This window comes from Zingiber officinale, chromosome 3B (assembly GCF_018446385.1).
Source record: "Zingiber officinale cultivar Zhangliang chromosome 3B, Zo_v1.1, whole genome shotgun sequence".
Lineage (NCBI taxonomy): Eukaryota > Viridiplantae > Streptophyta > Magnoliopsida > Zingiberales > Zingiberaceae > Zingiber > Zingiber officinale.
The window spans coordinates 11131429-11148722 of record NC_055991.1 but is presented as its reverse complement, the minus strand read 5'-3'; the positions used below and the strand labels follow the sequence as shown (position 1 = coordinate 11148722).

Here is a 17294-nt window from a genome sequence, read left to right as displayed (position 1 = left end):
TATGCCCTCCCCTATGCCACTTTTACTAATGGTTAGTAACCACTTGTGATTTATCTCTTTCATATTAACCTAGAAATGGATTGATGGGGACATTGAGACGATAAATCATCTTTTATCACTTTAATGACTTGTTATACTCGAGTTTATATGTAGCTATAATATTGTTTATTTACCCAAAGATGATAATTTATTTCACACTTAGGGTGCGTTTGATGTTATTTGGTTCAACCTAGGTAATGCAATAAAAACTTGTTTGTTTGAAGATTTTAATAAATAACCTAGTTTATTATTTTACTATATTACCCTTATTTACAAAACTAACTATATTATTATTATTATTATTATAATTTAAATTCAACATTTTTTTCATGTTTTTCTTTATTTTTATGTATTTATTTTATTTTATTTATTTCTTTTCATTTTTTTAAATTTTTTTATTTTTTAAAAAGTTTTAATTTTTTTTTACTTTTTAAAATTTTTTATGGTTTTTAATTTTTATGTTTTTTAATTTTTTATATTTATATTTTTTAATTTTTTATTATTTTTTAAATTTTTTCTATTTTCTATTTTTATTATTTTTTATGTTTTTTCACATTTTTTAGAAAGGTTTTTATTTTATTTATTTTATATTTTTTTATATTTTTATTTTTTTTCTTTATATATTTTTTATTACATTTTTATCTTATTCGAGAATATTTTGGATAAAAATTAAAATTTAGTTAATCTCGAAATAAAAAAAAACCTCAGTTTTATGAGATTTTTCTATTTCGGGTTGCATGTCTCTTTTGCTGATGTGTCGGATATGAAATATTACTCGGGAATTATCGATTAACTAAATCAAATAAGGTTTTCGTTGATAACCTTAGATGAATAATTAAAATTATCTAAAATAATTTGAACTAAATCCATACTAGTAGAAGTGTCATTCTGATGGATGCAGTGGATGAATATCCTCCCACCGACTTCAAAATTCTCACTAAAATGTGAGTACGTGACATGCTCCATTAATCCAACTAACAAAGATACATAGGCACGTACATGTGTGATAGATGGCCTAACTTAAAGTCTAGGCTTACCCCAGTTTTTATTTGTAAGTACAACAATAAATTTTTTTAACAAATTCTGCATATTTTTTTTTGGATTATTTATTCTTTTCGTTATAATGGATAGATAGATTTAAAATTTTATTTGAGAATTATTTTACTATATATTTTTCATCCGGAATAAAACTTTCCATCCTCCCTCTCGTCCTGTGTCAATCAAATCTAAGTCAACGGCACTCGCAATCACGAGCAGCACGTGCTTGGTCGCCTTGCGTGGTTGTGGGTGGCCCTTCACGTGATCATCTCGTGCTGTCACAAGCGGCCCCGCAATTGATCACCTCATGCGTGGTCACCTCGTGCGACCTTACGAGTGTTTGGGCGACCTCGAGCTACTTGGTTAGGTCCGATTGATAAATCTAATTAATTTTATTAATTAATTTTAAGATGATTGATATGATTATATAAATTTTTTTTATTAATCATCAGATAAATCAGTGACAAATAATCCAAAAGCCTAACATCTATTAATTATATATTTCATTTAGAGATTTTTTTTATAAATACATTATAATTAAGATAAATCAAAGATATTTGAGTGACTACCTAAATACTCTATATAGTATCATAGCCTGGAGACGATATCGTCCGAGATTAAGTGGGAGGATGTAAATTGTTTTAAATTAAGTTTCTAAAATAATTTATGATTTAGTGAATGTATTTTTTATTAAATTTGTGAAATATGTCTCATATTTAAGAAAAATAAAAAACTAATGACACACTATCTGAGTAACCATTATTCAAATCACAATGGTTAAAATGGGGTCTTATGGTCAAAACTCTGTCAAAATATGTTATTTTTTATATCTTAGTTATTTACACTAATAGTTAGTAATTATTCATGATTTATCTTCTCAGTTTGGTATAGAAACGGATTGATAAAAGCACTGGAGTAAATAAATTGCCTTTTGCCATATTATTCAAATCATGATGGCGTATACACATATTCGAGAGTAAAATGACCCGTTAATTCTAAATGATTCAGTTTTAGTAGTCCATAATAAAATATTCATAAATTAATTATAGAAGATATTTTATTTTAATATAATAATTTTTTATATGGAAATGTGAGACACTCAATCAAATATTTTATATCTATTAAAAATTAATCACAAAATCTATTAAAATAAATATCTATATAAATATCAACGGTTCATTATCCAATGATGATGGTGCATTATTTGGATAATGATAAACCCATTTAGCTTCATTGATTGGCTCTAGGGGTGACCGGTCTGATCCTACAGTGGAAAATCGCGAACGCCCAAGCCCGTAGCTTCTCGCGAGGCTTTTATATCCCTTTCAAATCTGATCGGACGGTCCACACGCTTCGAGTCTTTATCAACAGTGGAAAACATCTCAGATCTGGATCAAAACTTCTGGATCTTCATCTACGGCTGAGATCTACTCCTCATTAGGTTAGATGAGTCGGATCTTCAATGGATGGCTCAGATCTACTTGATTTTCAATGGACGACTACGATTATTTTGGAGCTCGATCGCCTCGTTTAGCCCTAGATTTGAACCCAAATGTGGTCTGATTTGATCGGGTCCATGACCCTTTTGATGCTGACAAAATAACAATTAAATATTAGCATCAAATACCATGATAATAGGCTAATTTATAATTAAGTCCAAGATCACATGCAATTATGAAATATGATGTAAATGTGAGATTAAGCTATGAATAAACCATTAAAAACATGCATTATGAATTAAAATAATATAGTAAAATCATGGTTATCACAAGGCCAATGAAGACACCCATTTTGAGGAGCGCAAAAAGGCCTATCTCCAATCCTCTGATTTCATCACTCCGATCACCAACATCTTCATAAACTCTATCAAATTCATGGCAAAGGAAGGAGTGGAGCAACTGAAAGAACTGAAGTTATTGGTGGCTGATCCTCCCTCTACCTTTCCTGACACAAGGAGGATAGTGAAGAATCGTCCCCTTGATTTCTTTCCACAACTACTGTAACTTCTACTATATTGTAGCCTTAATGTTTTACCAACTTTCTCTCAACTAATGAGTTTTTCATGATGATTATTTTGAACTTGGTATGGCTCAATCGGTCGTAATTTCTGAACGTCTTTTTATCTCCTTTGTGTATGTCTCTACAGAAGACTAATCGAGTAACTGCGTGCCTGTATATGTATAAATTAACATCCCGACCCACCTATCTTGATAGCTTAACCTCATCCTGCATGACTATATAACTTTAGTCTATACGCGTGTGTATGCGTTTTTCTCCTTTTTGGACATTTTGTGAGGAATAAGGTATGTTCCTTTTGGGACATTTTCTATGTACTAAGGATGAGCGGAGCTATCTGGGTTGCTTATTCCTTACTTGGCGTATGATGACAGGGCGAGCTTGTTGGCTCGGGCGACCTAGGTGAGTTAGACGCTTACCCTTTCCGCTTCCATTGGAAAAGTTTCAAGCAAAATACTGTTGCAGATTCTACCTGTGAGGCGGAATACATTGCTGCTTCAGAAGTTGCAAAGGAAGTGGTTTGGATCAAGAAGTTCGTTACTGAACTTGGAGTGGTTTCATCCATTGTTGAAGCATTACCTGTTTACTGTGACAACACTGGAGTCATTGCTCAAGCAAAGGAATCGAGGTCTCATCAGCGATCAAAACATGTGCTTCGCCGTTATCATCTAATCAAGGAGATCATTAGTAGGAAAGAAATACAACTCAAAAAATTCCCACTGAAAGGAATCTAGCGGATCCTTTGACAAAGGCTCTACCACAAAGTAAGTTTGAGAGTCACGTCTATGCTTACGATTTAGGATACTATGGCGGTTGGCTTTAGGCTAAGTGGGAGTATTAAAATTTATGGGATGTCCTAAGGCAAATCACCTTACGATATTTCCTATTTATTTGATAAGTATAAATTTACTATTTGAGTGCATATTATATGTTTTATTATCTTAAACTCATTTACTGAATATCCGTAATATAATTATAGCACGAGAGAATTTGTGATTGGATCGCAACTAGTGATTATCTCTACATGTGCAATTATGAATATATTGAAATTTTCCTAGTTATCGAATTGATGCATTCGGACATCATCAATTCTGTAAGACTAGCACGGGTTATACTCCTTGGTTCGACCAAATAGCTATTTTCTCTCTTGATGGAGAAATTGGGATGTTGAGAGTTAAGCCAAGCAGCTATTTTCTCACTGGCTAGAGATATTGGGATGTCGAGAGTTAAACGTAGATGCTGGTTATAGTAACTAGGTCATTAAAGTGACTTGCTGTAAGACTTTATATGGTTCTATAAATATATAGATAGATAGATATGTCTGTGAAGTTTTTATTGCGACACGAGTGTAAGTTTCCTTCTACTCGAGGTATACAAGTCATCTTGGTCATGGAGATTTATACTTTGACATCTTAAGCAAGCATCTCATTGAAGTGTGGACCCAGGATGATTGGGTATAAGTTGAAGTGCCCAAAGGTGTTTAGATAACCTACAGAGGATTCACCGCTCCTTGCAAGGAGACATATACCCTACGACCACTTGTCAGGATTATTACTCAAAATCTTTGGCTAAAGCATCACATGTTAAGAGTGTGAGACTCTTGTACACATGTACGAGTTATTTGAATCTGCAGAACAAGAAAGTATTACTTGGGCTAAGTGTGACGTAGTCCGCCTAGTGGGTACAAGACACATAGACTATGTCCTGAACCAAGTGGGTATAAGATGAGTGAAAGGAACGAGACATGACTCACTGTAGCTGCTGAAGGATTTAGAATTAATTCTAAGATCAACTATGATTCTTCGACTAATTGAGAATCATGATGTACTACTAGGTGTCACTCATGATCATTTTATAATTAAGTAGTTAATTATGGACGATTAAGATAAACTGAGAACCTATTAGGATACACACACTAACAAGTCTCTAAAAGACGTAAAACAAGTTAAAGAATAGGATCTTATATCAAGAGATAAATGTTTGGTTGAACCATATATAAGATAAATATGGAAATATTTGTCGCAATGGAAGCGAGGATGGGCCACATCTCCTGTGGAAGAGTTGGACCATATTTGATTTAATTATAAATTAGTCATGAACCAACTTGGTTTAGTTGTGAACCAAAACAATGGGTTAATGGGCTAATTTTTTATTAAGGGATAATGAGTTGGATTTGAGCTTTCTAATCTAACTCATTAATGAGGGCTATATATTGATATGGTTGGGAGAAAATTATACTCATGAGATCATTAATTGGCTTGTAAGGTTTTAGAAAACCTTAATCCAATTTCTCTTCTCCTCTCCCTCCCCCTCTCTCTTTGTTGCCGCTAACAAGGGGAAGCCCTTCCCTTTGTTGCCGTGACCGCCACAAGGAAGAAATCTCTTTCTTGTGTGCTCTCTTCATCTTCCTCTTGATCCCTTTTCTTTGCTTGTGGCTAGTAACTTCCAAATGAGAGACTTGTACTCAATGATTTTTCTTGAGGAGCTCAGTGTGGATACGAATAGGGGCGAAGTTCGACAATGTCGCTATGATTGATGCCCTTCTCGTTACAGGTTATCCGTAAGGTATACCTAACATAAATTTACTTTCTATAAAAATTTAATTATACGATCATATTTGACATGTTGTATCCTTATATGCATGTAGTACGTGTGATATAATAATTTAGAAATTATTATTGTTTTATTTTCCGCCGTGCATATTAACGAAACATGCTTTAGCACACACCGCATCGGGCATATTCCAATAATATGGAGGATAGCTGATGGACAAATCAAAGTGTGGAGGTGGATGTGGGAGGCTCCTAGAGGACACTGACAACAGAGGGTGACTTGATTCCTTGGCATCAATGATTCATTTATCGTGTATAACAGGCAGGAGGTATGTTTTGTAGTGATAACTTTGAAGGAGAACTGGTACTCATGATAGCACATGCACATCATCCTTGAGATGCCTATTGATCCTGTCTGAAGGCGCGAAGTTGGAAGGCCAGGGAGGTAGCAGTTCCATTGACGGGATGAAGACCTTGCTCCTTTCTATAAAACAAAAACCAAAACTAGGGAAGGGGTCCCTGGCGTTGGCCTTCCGATGCTCAAGTCAAAAATAGAAAAAGAAAATAGTGAAAGTATTAGGGACCAAGATCTATCTTACCTTTCTTCATACCTGGCATACTCTTTTATACCTTTCTCGGTGACCCTCCATCTTCCCTGATTTAATGATATTAATGACCATTGGAACACATTTTTGTCTTGACTGCTTCTTATTTAATGATAGATGGAGTGTTCTCTTTTGTCTTCTCATTCCCCTATTAATTATCTATTTTTTCCTCTTTTATTATTGTATCAGTTCATTAGGTGTATAATGACAACGACATACCTCGAGCCAGACGGGTGGCCCACTAGGTTCGGGCTTCTGGCCTGCTCAACTTGCTCTTTTGTCGCCCTGGTTGACCAGTCACTGGTTCACTCAGATGACCGACCAGACAATGATCCTTCTGATTGGCCCGTCCGACTCGAGCTTTTGGCCCGCTCAACTTGCTCTCTTGCTGCCCTGGTTGACCAGTCACTGGTTCACTCAAATGACCAATCGGACAATGATCCTTCCAATTGGCCGATGAATAGCTTCCTGCTCGAGCGCGATCGAGCCTTAAGCCCTGATGAGGATCGCCTTGACTTTAACCTATCATGTGGAAATTGATTCATGCCAGGTAGGGTCCTCCTTATCGCCGCATCACCTACTAATACGGGAAGTATGAAAAGGTGCCATGAGTTCAAAGAAGGTTAAGTTTGCATGCTGAGTCGGGTCAAAGTGAATGAGAGGTCAATGAACATCTCTTCTCAATTGAGCTGATTGGCTAGTCTCCCAAGGTCGACCTGCCCAGCTTCCTAGCCGAGCTGATCTGCTAGTCTTCCCAGCTCAAAGTCATTTTCCAGTTAACCTCCCAGCCAGCTCACCTGTAGTCCTCTCCTCATCGCTTTCAGACGAGATCAAATTTGGCACCGTTCATGGGAACACATATACATAATTTGAAATGTGAAGATGGATGACAACAAAAGAATCATTCTTGTCACATTATCACAAGGAGACTTTGATCTGTTGGTAGCGGCTAAAGTATGAAAAAATTTTCAAAAACAACAAGTGGCAAATTCATCTTTAAAAGTGCTCGCGTCCTCAATCAAAGAGGCCCAATTCGCCTGAAAAGAAATTAATGCACTGACTCCCACCATCACTCGGACAGAACACAAGGCACTCTCTCCGCGCTTGTGAGATGCAGAACAACATTTGAGTCTCCCACATGAGCCAACATGAAGGGAGGAGAAAGTAGTGCATGAGGTGGAAGCCGTCCTAAAATCGACTTTCTCGCCAAATCGACCACTTCTTGAAAAGCACCAACGTTTTTGTAATTATCATCACTCCCATCATCATTCTACCAATGAATGACATTAGTATGACAAAAGGCTTTGTCAAATGGAGGAGTCAAGTGAAGCGGACAAAAGATCATCCTAGCGCCCCTATTAAAGGTCTCTTTCGAGGCACACTCAACAAGAAGACCCTAGCTGACGCTCAAACCTAGCACCTAGTGGCAAATTCTGATCATCATACCCAAGTGAAATCCAATCGGCAGCTCCAATGGGTAAAATGCATTTGGCGGCCCAATAGGCAAATTTCAATCAAATTCCGAATAAACAAAAGCTCATCGACAATGCAAATGGGCAAGTTCCAAGCCAAACCAAATGGGAAAGGTTATCAGCTTCATTCAACGGTTAATGGAAAAAAGTCCAATCACATTCCAAGTGGCCAGCTCCGATCGACTTTGAAAGGGACATTCGAATCAAATATCAAATTCGGCATCTCCCCATTTGCCAAAGCCAAGTAAATTCCATTAGGCATCCTCTCTCGAAAAAGTGTCCAATTCCAAGCACATCAGCATTTCCAAATCCGATCGATAATCTCCATTCAGATTGCATGCATGGGAGCCGATTGACCAAATGCCCAACAAAAGAAAAATTATCATCCGATCAGCAAATGCCATTCAAATTTGCATGCAACGCGAACCAATCGATCAAAAGCCCAACAAAAGATAAATTGTCATCCGATCGACAATCACCATTCATATTGCATGCAATGCGAGTCAATCGACCAAATGCCAGCAAAGAAAAATTATCCTCCGATCGACAACACCATCACATGCTTTCCCTCAGCTCGGGTCATCTCCCATTACAATTCAACTGTTCAACAACAACTTAGTAATCCCAAGTGGCTCATCCGTCCTATTTTACTGTTTGAGATTATCAACTCAAGCTATCTCAATAAAAAAAAAAATCTGAACTTGACTTTCATAATTTCAATTAAGAATATATCTCTCTTAAATCAAAGTAGAAAATTTTGATCAGGTCAACATTTGGATCAAATACCATGCCTCCAAGCTTAAAGCATTCAGCTCATTCAAAGTGCCTCGAAGCTCCAAGGCATTCAAATCATTCACTATGCCTCCAAGCTCCAAGGCATTCTGGTTATACACCTTACCTCCAAGCTTAAAGGCATTTGAGTTATACACCATGCCTCCAAGCTCAATGCATTCAGGTTAAACACCATACCTCTAAGCTCCAAGGCATTCGAAGCATACACTGTACCTACAAGCTCCAAGGCATTCGAGTTATACACCATGTCTCCAAGCTCTAAGGCATTTGAGTCATATACCGTGCCATCAAACTTCTAGGCTCTACTTCCAACAAGTCCAAGCTCTTCTCTTACCAATTACGGGCTTCGCTCCCGTTGATTCCAAGCTCCGCTTCTGTTGACTCACGGGCTCCATTTCCGTTCAATTATTCCTAAACCCTCAGTCGAGAGCAATTCAGCCGTATGATAGGTTGTCTAGTCAGTTGGACTAGCACATCATTCGACTAGACTTGAGGGGAAGACTTATGATACGAGAAATATGAAAAGTTGTCATAAGTTCAAAAACAGTCAATTTGGTGTGCTGAGCCGAGTCAAAGTCAAGAGAGGTCAATGACTATCTCTTCTCAATTGTGCTGATCGACCAATCTTCCAAGGTGGCCCGACCAGTCTTCCTAGCCAAGTAGACCCGCCAGTCTACCTGTCCAAGCTGAGACAACCCGCTAACCTTCCCAACTCCCAAAGCCAACCCACAAGTCTTCCTGGTCAAGCCAAGCCGATCCGACCTACTAGTTGTCCTGGCCGAATCGAGCTAACCTGTCGGTCTTCTTGGCTGAACCAAGCCAACCCGCCAGTCTTCTTGGCCAAGCCGAGCCAACTTACTAGTCTTCCCAATCACCCAAGGTCGGCTCGCCAATCTTCCTTGTAGCGCCGAGCCGATCCGCTAGTCTTTCTGGCCGAATCGAGCTGACCTGTCAATCTTCCTGGCCGAACAGAGCCGACCCACTAATCTTTTTGGATGAACCGAGTTAATCCGCCAATCTTCTTGGTTGAGCCAAATAGCTAGTCTCCCCAGTAAGGGCCGACCATCATCCTCCCAGGTCGGTACCATCGACAAACTCTCCAACCTACTCATCCCGACTGACTAGCAGCATTTGAGTTTCATGTGGGTTGTTAGAACATATGAGTTGTTAGAACACATGAGTTGTCAGAACACATGATTGTCTAAACATGTGGAGCAACATGGTTGACGTAGTATGATCCTGCGAAATCTCCTATAGTACCAAACATGGACGACATGTCCTTCTAACAGTTGTGACATGACACATTTTTTAATCTGGATACGACATCTCGACAAAGATATTTCCTATAAAAGGATTCGCTCCTGTAGGCCAAAAGGGAGGACCGAGGACTACACACTCATATTTCATTACTTAAGCACTATTTATCTTCCTTACATTTTTACATTGCTAGAGACTGACTTGTGCAGCAGAGTAGAAGGCCAGTGCAGCTCAATCTCCTTATAGATTCTTCTGGCAATGAGGATAGCTCACCGACCTCTCTGACAATCTCACTTTCCTTTTGGCCATGAAGATTTGGTCAACACAAACAACACCTTATTGACATTCCCAGCTTGAAATCTTTTTCAAACTTCCAATTAGCTAATCAGTAGTTCACTCCTCATTGCTTCTAGATGGGACTATTCTGATATCCTTTTAGTCATAACTTGAATAGGGATCTTTGATCACTCTTATACATATTTTTAAAAAAAAAAAAAAAAAACAGGCCTAGCCTTTGTCCAATTGAGTCAGCTCAACCCGACCTTTTTTCCTCCGGCCCACACTGGAGACTAGAGTAACCCTAGCTTCTGACCTCTATGAAAAGGAACTACCGAATAAGGAACCGCCACCTCCAGACGGTTTAATCCACAGCAATCACCACCATGGAGACATCGTCGTCCAGGAAGGAGAAGGCGGCGACCGAGCTCGATATCTAGCTGCCTCGTAAAGTGGCGGAGATCGAGAGCATCCTGGGGCTACACCTTTTGCAACAAATCGCTCCTTATGGAGGCGATTACCCATGGTTCCTACGCCGACCATCCATCCTACCAGCGCATCGAGTTCGTCGGCGACGCTGTCCTCGGCCTTACGGTTTCTCACTACCTGTACGAAAGGTACCCAGACATCGGCTCCGACGACCTAACCGCCCTCCGCCGCGCCAACGTTACCAATGAGAAGCTCTCCCGCGTGGCCATTCACCTCGGTCTCTACCGTTTCCCCCGCCACAACTCCCCTGGCCTTGATCAAGCGGTACCCCAAACCTAAGTATCATAACGTTTCTCCCCGATTGATGCGATGGAAACTTATCTGAACCTTTCAATTAGGTGAGCGATTTCATGGATCTAGTGACGAGGGAGGAGGAAGAAGACAATGGAAACTCATCTGAACCTTTTAGTCAGGTGAACGATTTCACAGATCTAGTGACGAGAGAGGAGGAAGAAGACGATGGAAGGATTTCCTTCTGCGATAGCATTGTAGAAGCCCGCACAATATTGGCTGATATGGTTGGGTCCATCTCACTAGCATTCTATTGGGATTCCGACCTCAAATTAGTGGGGAAGGTAAACTAGATTTGGCTGATCTGAGTCACCCTTGTTTCTCCTTTAGTATTGCTCATTTTTAGTAAGATTTTGATATCATTCATCATGGAGATCATCGAAGAGCATCCTGTGAAGGCTCTCAATATGTTCTGTCATAAGTGAAGCAAAGCTCTGGAGTTTCTTCTCTCAGTGTGTGATTTTTCTTACACAGTGAATGCTATTGTCGATGACGTGGTTATGGACATTAGAACCACTAGGTAAATGACAATCGTAAAGCTAAATGCTGTCTGAGATGCGCTACCAAAGCTTTCTGGTAGGAGACTGCTAGTTTCCACGATACTGATCAAAATCTCCACATCATCATTGTTGAAACTAACAGCCTCCGCGCCAGAAAGTTTTGGCAGCGCATCTCGGACAACATTTAGTTTTGTGATTGCCATTTGCTTAGCGGCTCTAGTTCCCATAACCACGTCATCGATAATAACATCCATTGTGTACGAAGAACCGCACCTTAAGAGTAGAAGCTCTAGAACTTTGCTCCGCTTCTCACAAAGCATGTTGAGGGCTGTCACAAGGTTCTCTTCCATGGTCTCCAACGTGATGAATGGTATTAGAATCGTACTAAAAATCTTCGCACAATTCCTGATTGTGACAGGAGCAATACAAAAGGGGAGGCAAGACTAGGGGGAATCAGGTAAGTCAAATCAAGATTACATTCCACATTAACTTGATATAGGAATCACAGTCCTAGTAGATCGCTGCTGTGATGGACTCGACCATGTTAGCCTTAGAAATTAAAGATATTTGATTTAGGTTTCTTAATGATGATGTAGTTTGAAATCTTAGTTCTAGGTCATCTATTATTTGTTCAACTGGGTGGTCTGAGCCGACTCTTATTGTTTTAGATTCAGTTTGTGTTTAATCATGTTTTTATAATTGATTTTATTCATCTTCATATTTTTTATATTTGTTTGGGTTTTTGCTTTCTCCCCCTAGATCAGTGCTAGCTCTAACAAAGTCAATTGGTTGAGGTTGAGTTTAATTTGAGTTGGTTTCCTTAGAGTTAGATTAATCAAATTTTACAATTGTTGTTTCTTTAATTCTTAAGTTATTTTTATTATAAACTCTGTATTATCTACTATTTAGTGAATATCTTACAAAAAATTTCATTTTCAACTTTGGATGTAAATTTTCCTAACCATTCTCTTGTATTTAATGACCATCTCTTCTCAATTGAGCTGATTGGCTAGTCTCCCAAGGTTGACATGCCCATCTTCCTAGTAGAGCCGATCTGCTAGTCTTCCCAGCTCAAAGTCTTTTTCCAGTTAACCTCCCAACCAACTCACCCGTAGTGCACTCCTCATCGCTTTCAGACGGGATCAAATTTGACACCATCCATGGGAACACATATACTTGATTTGAAACCTGAAGATGGATGACAGCAGAGGACTCATTCCCGTCACATTATCACAAAGAGACTTTGATCTGTTGGTAGCGACTAAAGTATGAGAAATTATGCAAAAACAATAAGTGGCAAATTCATCTTTAAAAGTGCTCGTGTCCTCAATCGAAGAGCCCCAATTCGCCTGAAAAGAAATTAATACACTGACTCCCGCCATCACTCGAACAGAACACAAGGCACTCTCTCCGCACTTGTGAGATGCAGATCAACATTTGAGTCTCCCACATGAGCCAACATGAAGGGAGGAGAAAGCAGTGCATGAGGTGGAAGCCGTCATAAAATCGACTTTCATGCCAAATCGACCACTTCCTGGAAAGCACCTGCGTTTTTGTAATTACCATCACTCCCATCATCATTCTACCAATGAATGACATCATTATGCCAAAAGCCTTCGTCAAATGGAGGAGTTAAGTGAAGCGGACAAAAGATCATCCTAGCACCCCTCTTGAAGGTCTACTTTGAGATCACACTCAACAAGAAGACCCTAGCTGATGCTTAAACCAAGCACCTAGTGGCAAATTCCAATCGTCATACCCAAGTGAAATCCAATCGGCAGCTCCAATGGGTAAAATGCATTCGGCGACCCAATAGGCAAATTTCAATCAAATTTTGAATAAACAAAAGCTCATCGACAATGCAAATGGGCAAGTTCCAAGCCAAACCAAATGGGAAAGGTTATCAGCTTCATTCAATGCTTAAATAGAAAAAAGTCCAATCACATGCCAAGTGGCCAGCTCCGATTGACTTTGAAAGAGACATTCAAATCAAATATCAAATTCAGCATCTCCCCATTGTCCAAAGCCAAATAAATTCCATTAGGCATCCTCTCTCCAAAAAGTGTCCAATTCCAAGCACATCAGCATTTCCAAATCTGATCGATAATCTCCATTCAGATTGCATGCGCGGGAGCCGATTGACCAAATGACCAACAAAATAAAAATTGTCATCCGATCAACAACTGCCCATTCAAATTTGCTGCAACACGAGGCAATCAATCAAAATCCCAGCAAAAGAAAAATTGTCATCCGATCGGCAATCTGCATTCATATTGCATGCAAAGCGAGTCGATCGGCCAAATGCCAGCAAAAGAAAAATTGTCCTCCGATCGACAGTACCATCACATGCTTTCCCTCGGCTCGGGTCATCTCCCATTACAATTCAACTGTTCAACAACAACTTAGTAATCCCAAGTGGCTCATTCGTCCTATTTTACTGTTTGAGATTATCAACTCAAGATATCTCAATAAAATAAAAATCAGAACTTGACTTTCATAATTTCAATTAAGATCAAATACAATGCCTCCAAGCTTAAAGCATTCAGCTCATTCAACGTGCCTCGAAGCTCCAAGGCATTCAAATCATTCACTATGCCTCCAAGCTCCATGCCATTCTAGTGATACACCTTACCTCCAAGCTCAAAGGCATTTGAGTTATACACCATGCCTCCAAGCTCAATGCATTCGGGTTAAACACTATACCTCTAAGCTCCAAGGCATTCGAAGCATACACTGTACCTCCAAGCTCCAAGACATTCGAGTTATACACCATGTCTCCAAGCTCTTAGGAATTTGAGTCATAGACCGTGCCATCAAACTTCTAGGCTCTACTTCCACCATGTCTGAGCTCTTCTCTTACCGATTAACGGCTTCGCTCCCGTTGGACGAACCACTAATCTTTTTGGACGAACCGAGTCAATCCGCCAATCTTCTTGGTTGAGCCAAATAGCTAGTCACCCCATAAGAGCCGACCATCAGCCTCCCTAGTCGGTACCATCGACAAACTCTCCAACCTACTCATCCCGACTGACTAGCAACATTTGAGTTCCATGTGGGTTGTTAGAAAATATGAGTTATCAGAACACATAATTGTCTAAACATGTGGAGCAACATGGTTGACATAGTATGATCCTGCGAAATCTCCTATAGTACCAAACATGGACGACATGACCTTCTGACATTTGTGACATGACACATTTTTTAATCTGGATATGGCATCTCGACAAAGATATTTCCTATAAAAGGCTTCACTCCTGTAGGCCAAAAGGGGGGACCGAGGACTACACACTCATATTTCATTACTTAGCACTATTTATCTTCCTTACATTTTTACATTGCTAGAGGCTGACTTGTGCAATAGAGTAGAAGGCCAGTGCAGCTTGATCTCCTTTTAGATTCTTCTGGCAACGAGGATAGCTCACCGAAATTTCCGACAATCTCACTTTCCTTTTGGCCATGAAGATTTGGTCAATACCAACAACACCTTATCGACATTCCCAGCTTGAAATCTTTTTCAAACTTCCAATCAGCTAATCAGTAGTTCACTCCTCATTGCTTCTAGACAGGTTTGTTCTGATATCCTTTTAGTCATAACTTGAATAGGGATCTTTGATCACTCTTATACATATTTTTAAAAAATTAAAATAAAAAAAAATAGGCCTAACCTTTGTCCAATTGAGTCAGCTCCACCCGACCTTTTTTCCTCCGACCCACACTGGAGACTAGAGTAACCCTAGCTTCTGACCTCTATGAAAAGGAACTACCGAATAAGGAACCACCGCCTCCAGACGGTTTAATCCACAGCGATCACCACCATGGAGACATCGTCGTCCAGGAAGGAGAAGGTGGCGACCGAGCTCGATATCTAGCTGCCTCGTAAAGTGGTGGAGATCGAGAGCATCCTGGGGCTACACCTTTCGCAACAAATCGCTCCTTGTGGAGGCAATCACCCATTGTTCCTACGCCGACCATCCATCCTACCAACGCATCGAGTTCGTCGGCGACGCTGTCCTCAGCCTTGCGGCTTCTCACTACCTATACGAAAGGTACCCAGACATTAACTCCGACGACCTAACCGCCCTCCGCCATGCCAACGTTTCCAATGAGAAGCTCTCCCGCGTGGTCGTCCGCCTTGGTCTCTACCGTTTCCTCCGCCGCAACTCCCCTGGTCTTGATCAAGCGGTACCCCAAACCTAAGTATCATAACTTTTCTCCCCGATTGATGCGATGGAAACTTATCTAAACCTTTCAATCAGGTGAGCGATTTCACGGATCTAGTGACGAGGGAGGAGGAAGAAGACGATGGAAACTCATCTGAACCTTTCAGTCAGGTGAACGATTTCACAAATCTAGTGACGAGAGAGGAGGAAGAAGACGGTGGAAGGATTTCCTACCGCGGTAGCATTGCAGAAGCCCTCACAATATTGGCTGATATGGTCGGGTCCATCACACCAACATTCTATTGGGATTCCGACCTCAAATTAGTGGGGAAGGTAAATTAGATTTGGCTGATCTGAGTCACCCTCGTTTCTCCTTTAGTATTGCTCATTTTTAGTTAGATTTTGATATCATTCATCATGGAGATCATCGAAGAGCATCTTGTGAAGACTCTCAATATGTTCTGTCATAAGCGAAGCAAAGCTCTGGAGTTTATTCTCTCAATGTGTGATTTTTCTTTCACAGTGAATGCTATTGTCGATGACATGGTTATGGACATTAGAACCACTAGGTAAATGACAATCGTAAAGCTAAATGCAGTCTGAGATGCGCTACCAAAGCTTTCTGGTAGGAGACTGCTAGTTTCCACGATACTGATCAAAATCTCCACATCATCATTGTTGAAACTAACAGCCTCCGCGCCAGAAAGTTTTAGCTGCGCATCTCGGACAACATTTAGTTTTGCGATTGCCATTTGCTTAGCGGCTCTAGTGCCCATAACCTGTTGGGTTCTTCGGGCCGCGAAAACCGCTTTTTCGCGTCGCGGAAACCCCGAATCACCCAAAGCCGTAGATCCGTGCAAGGAAAACCAAACAAAATACGAGTACGAGTTTCAAAATTTTAGATCTACTCCTAGATCTATGTGTTGAGAGTTTTACCTTTGAAACGTGCCCTCGCAAAATCCCGCTTGTCCAAGGTACGTGTCGGATCTCCAAAGTATCAAGATAGATACTTCTCTAGTGATATCCACACGAACAAGGAGTGCTCTCTAGCACTCAAGGATGGAGAAGAGAGACCCCAAGTGTGCTAGCACTTTCTAGGGCTCTCGGATGGGAATGGAAGAAGAAAGGAGATCAAAGAAGAGAGGATAAAAACCAAGAACACTCTTCTATGTGACCTTCACTTACCCTTTCTACTTTTGGGAACTCAAATCACCCTCTCCACTCTTGGAACCTCACGGCAACCACACCATGGAGAGAAGAGAGACCACCCAAGGAGGAAGAAGAAGGAGTTAATCATAATTAAATGAAAAACATCAATCCCTTCATTTTGAGTGGCCGGCCACAATGAGAGTAATTACTCTTATTAATGTGGCCGGCCACATTAAAACAAAGAAGGAAGTGTAACTTCCATTAGGTGGCATAATCATGTATTAACTATGATGATGTGGCACATCATCATTGGCCACTTAATGCCAAGTCACACATATGATGTGGCAAAGTCAAGTCAAACTTGACTTTTCCTCTTCCTCACAAGTCAAGTCAAACTTGACTTAATCTCTCTCATGGTTGATCTAATCTAACCATTTGATTCAAGCCAACTTAATATAATGAATCTAATTCATTAAATTAAATTGATCTAATGAGTCATAATCTAAATTAGACTCATTAAATACATGAATCAACTTGAGTCTAACTCAATTAGCCCAATTTGGATTACTCTTAATCCAATTTGATTCATCAAATGAATCTAATCCTCTTGGTTCATCATATGAACCTAATCTCCATCCACATGTTCTTTGTGTGTGAC

The 17294-nt window shown here is 39.9% G+C and overlaps 1 protein-coding gene across 1 annotated transcript; it reads left to right on the top strand.

Annotated features, from left to right (window-relative positions):
- The first annotated feature begins 10415 nt into the window (after positions 1-10415).
- On the top strand, positions 10416-11974 carry LOC121968076 (ribonuclease 3-like protein 2). Its single transcript, XM_042518586.1, has 2 exons — positions 10416-10800; positions 10875-11974. The coding sequence occupies exons 1-2, from the start codon at positions 10555-10557 to the stop codon at positions 11118-11120; spliced, it is 492 nt and encodes a 163-aa protein (XP_042374520.1). The 5' UTR covers positions 10416-10554; the 3' UTR covers positions 11121-11974.
- Positions 11975-17294: the final 5320 nt, after the last annotated feature.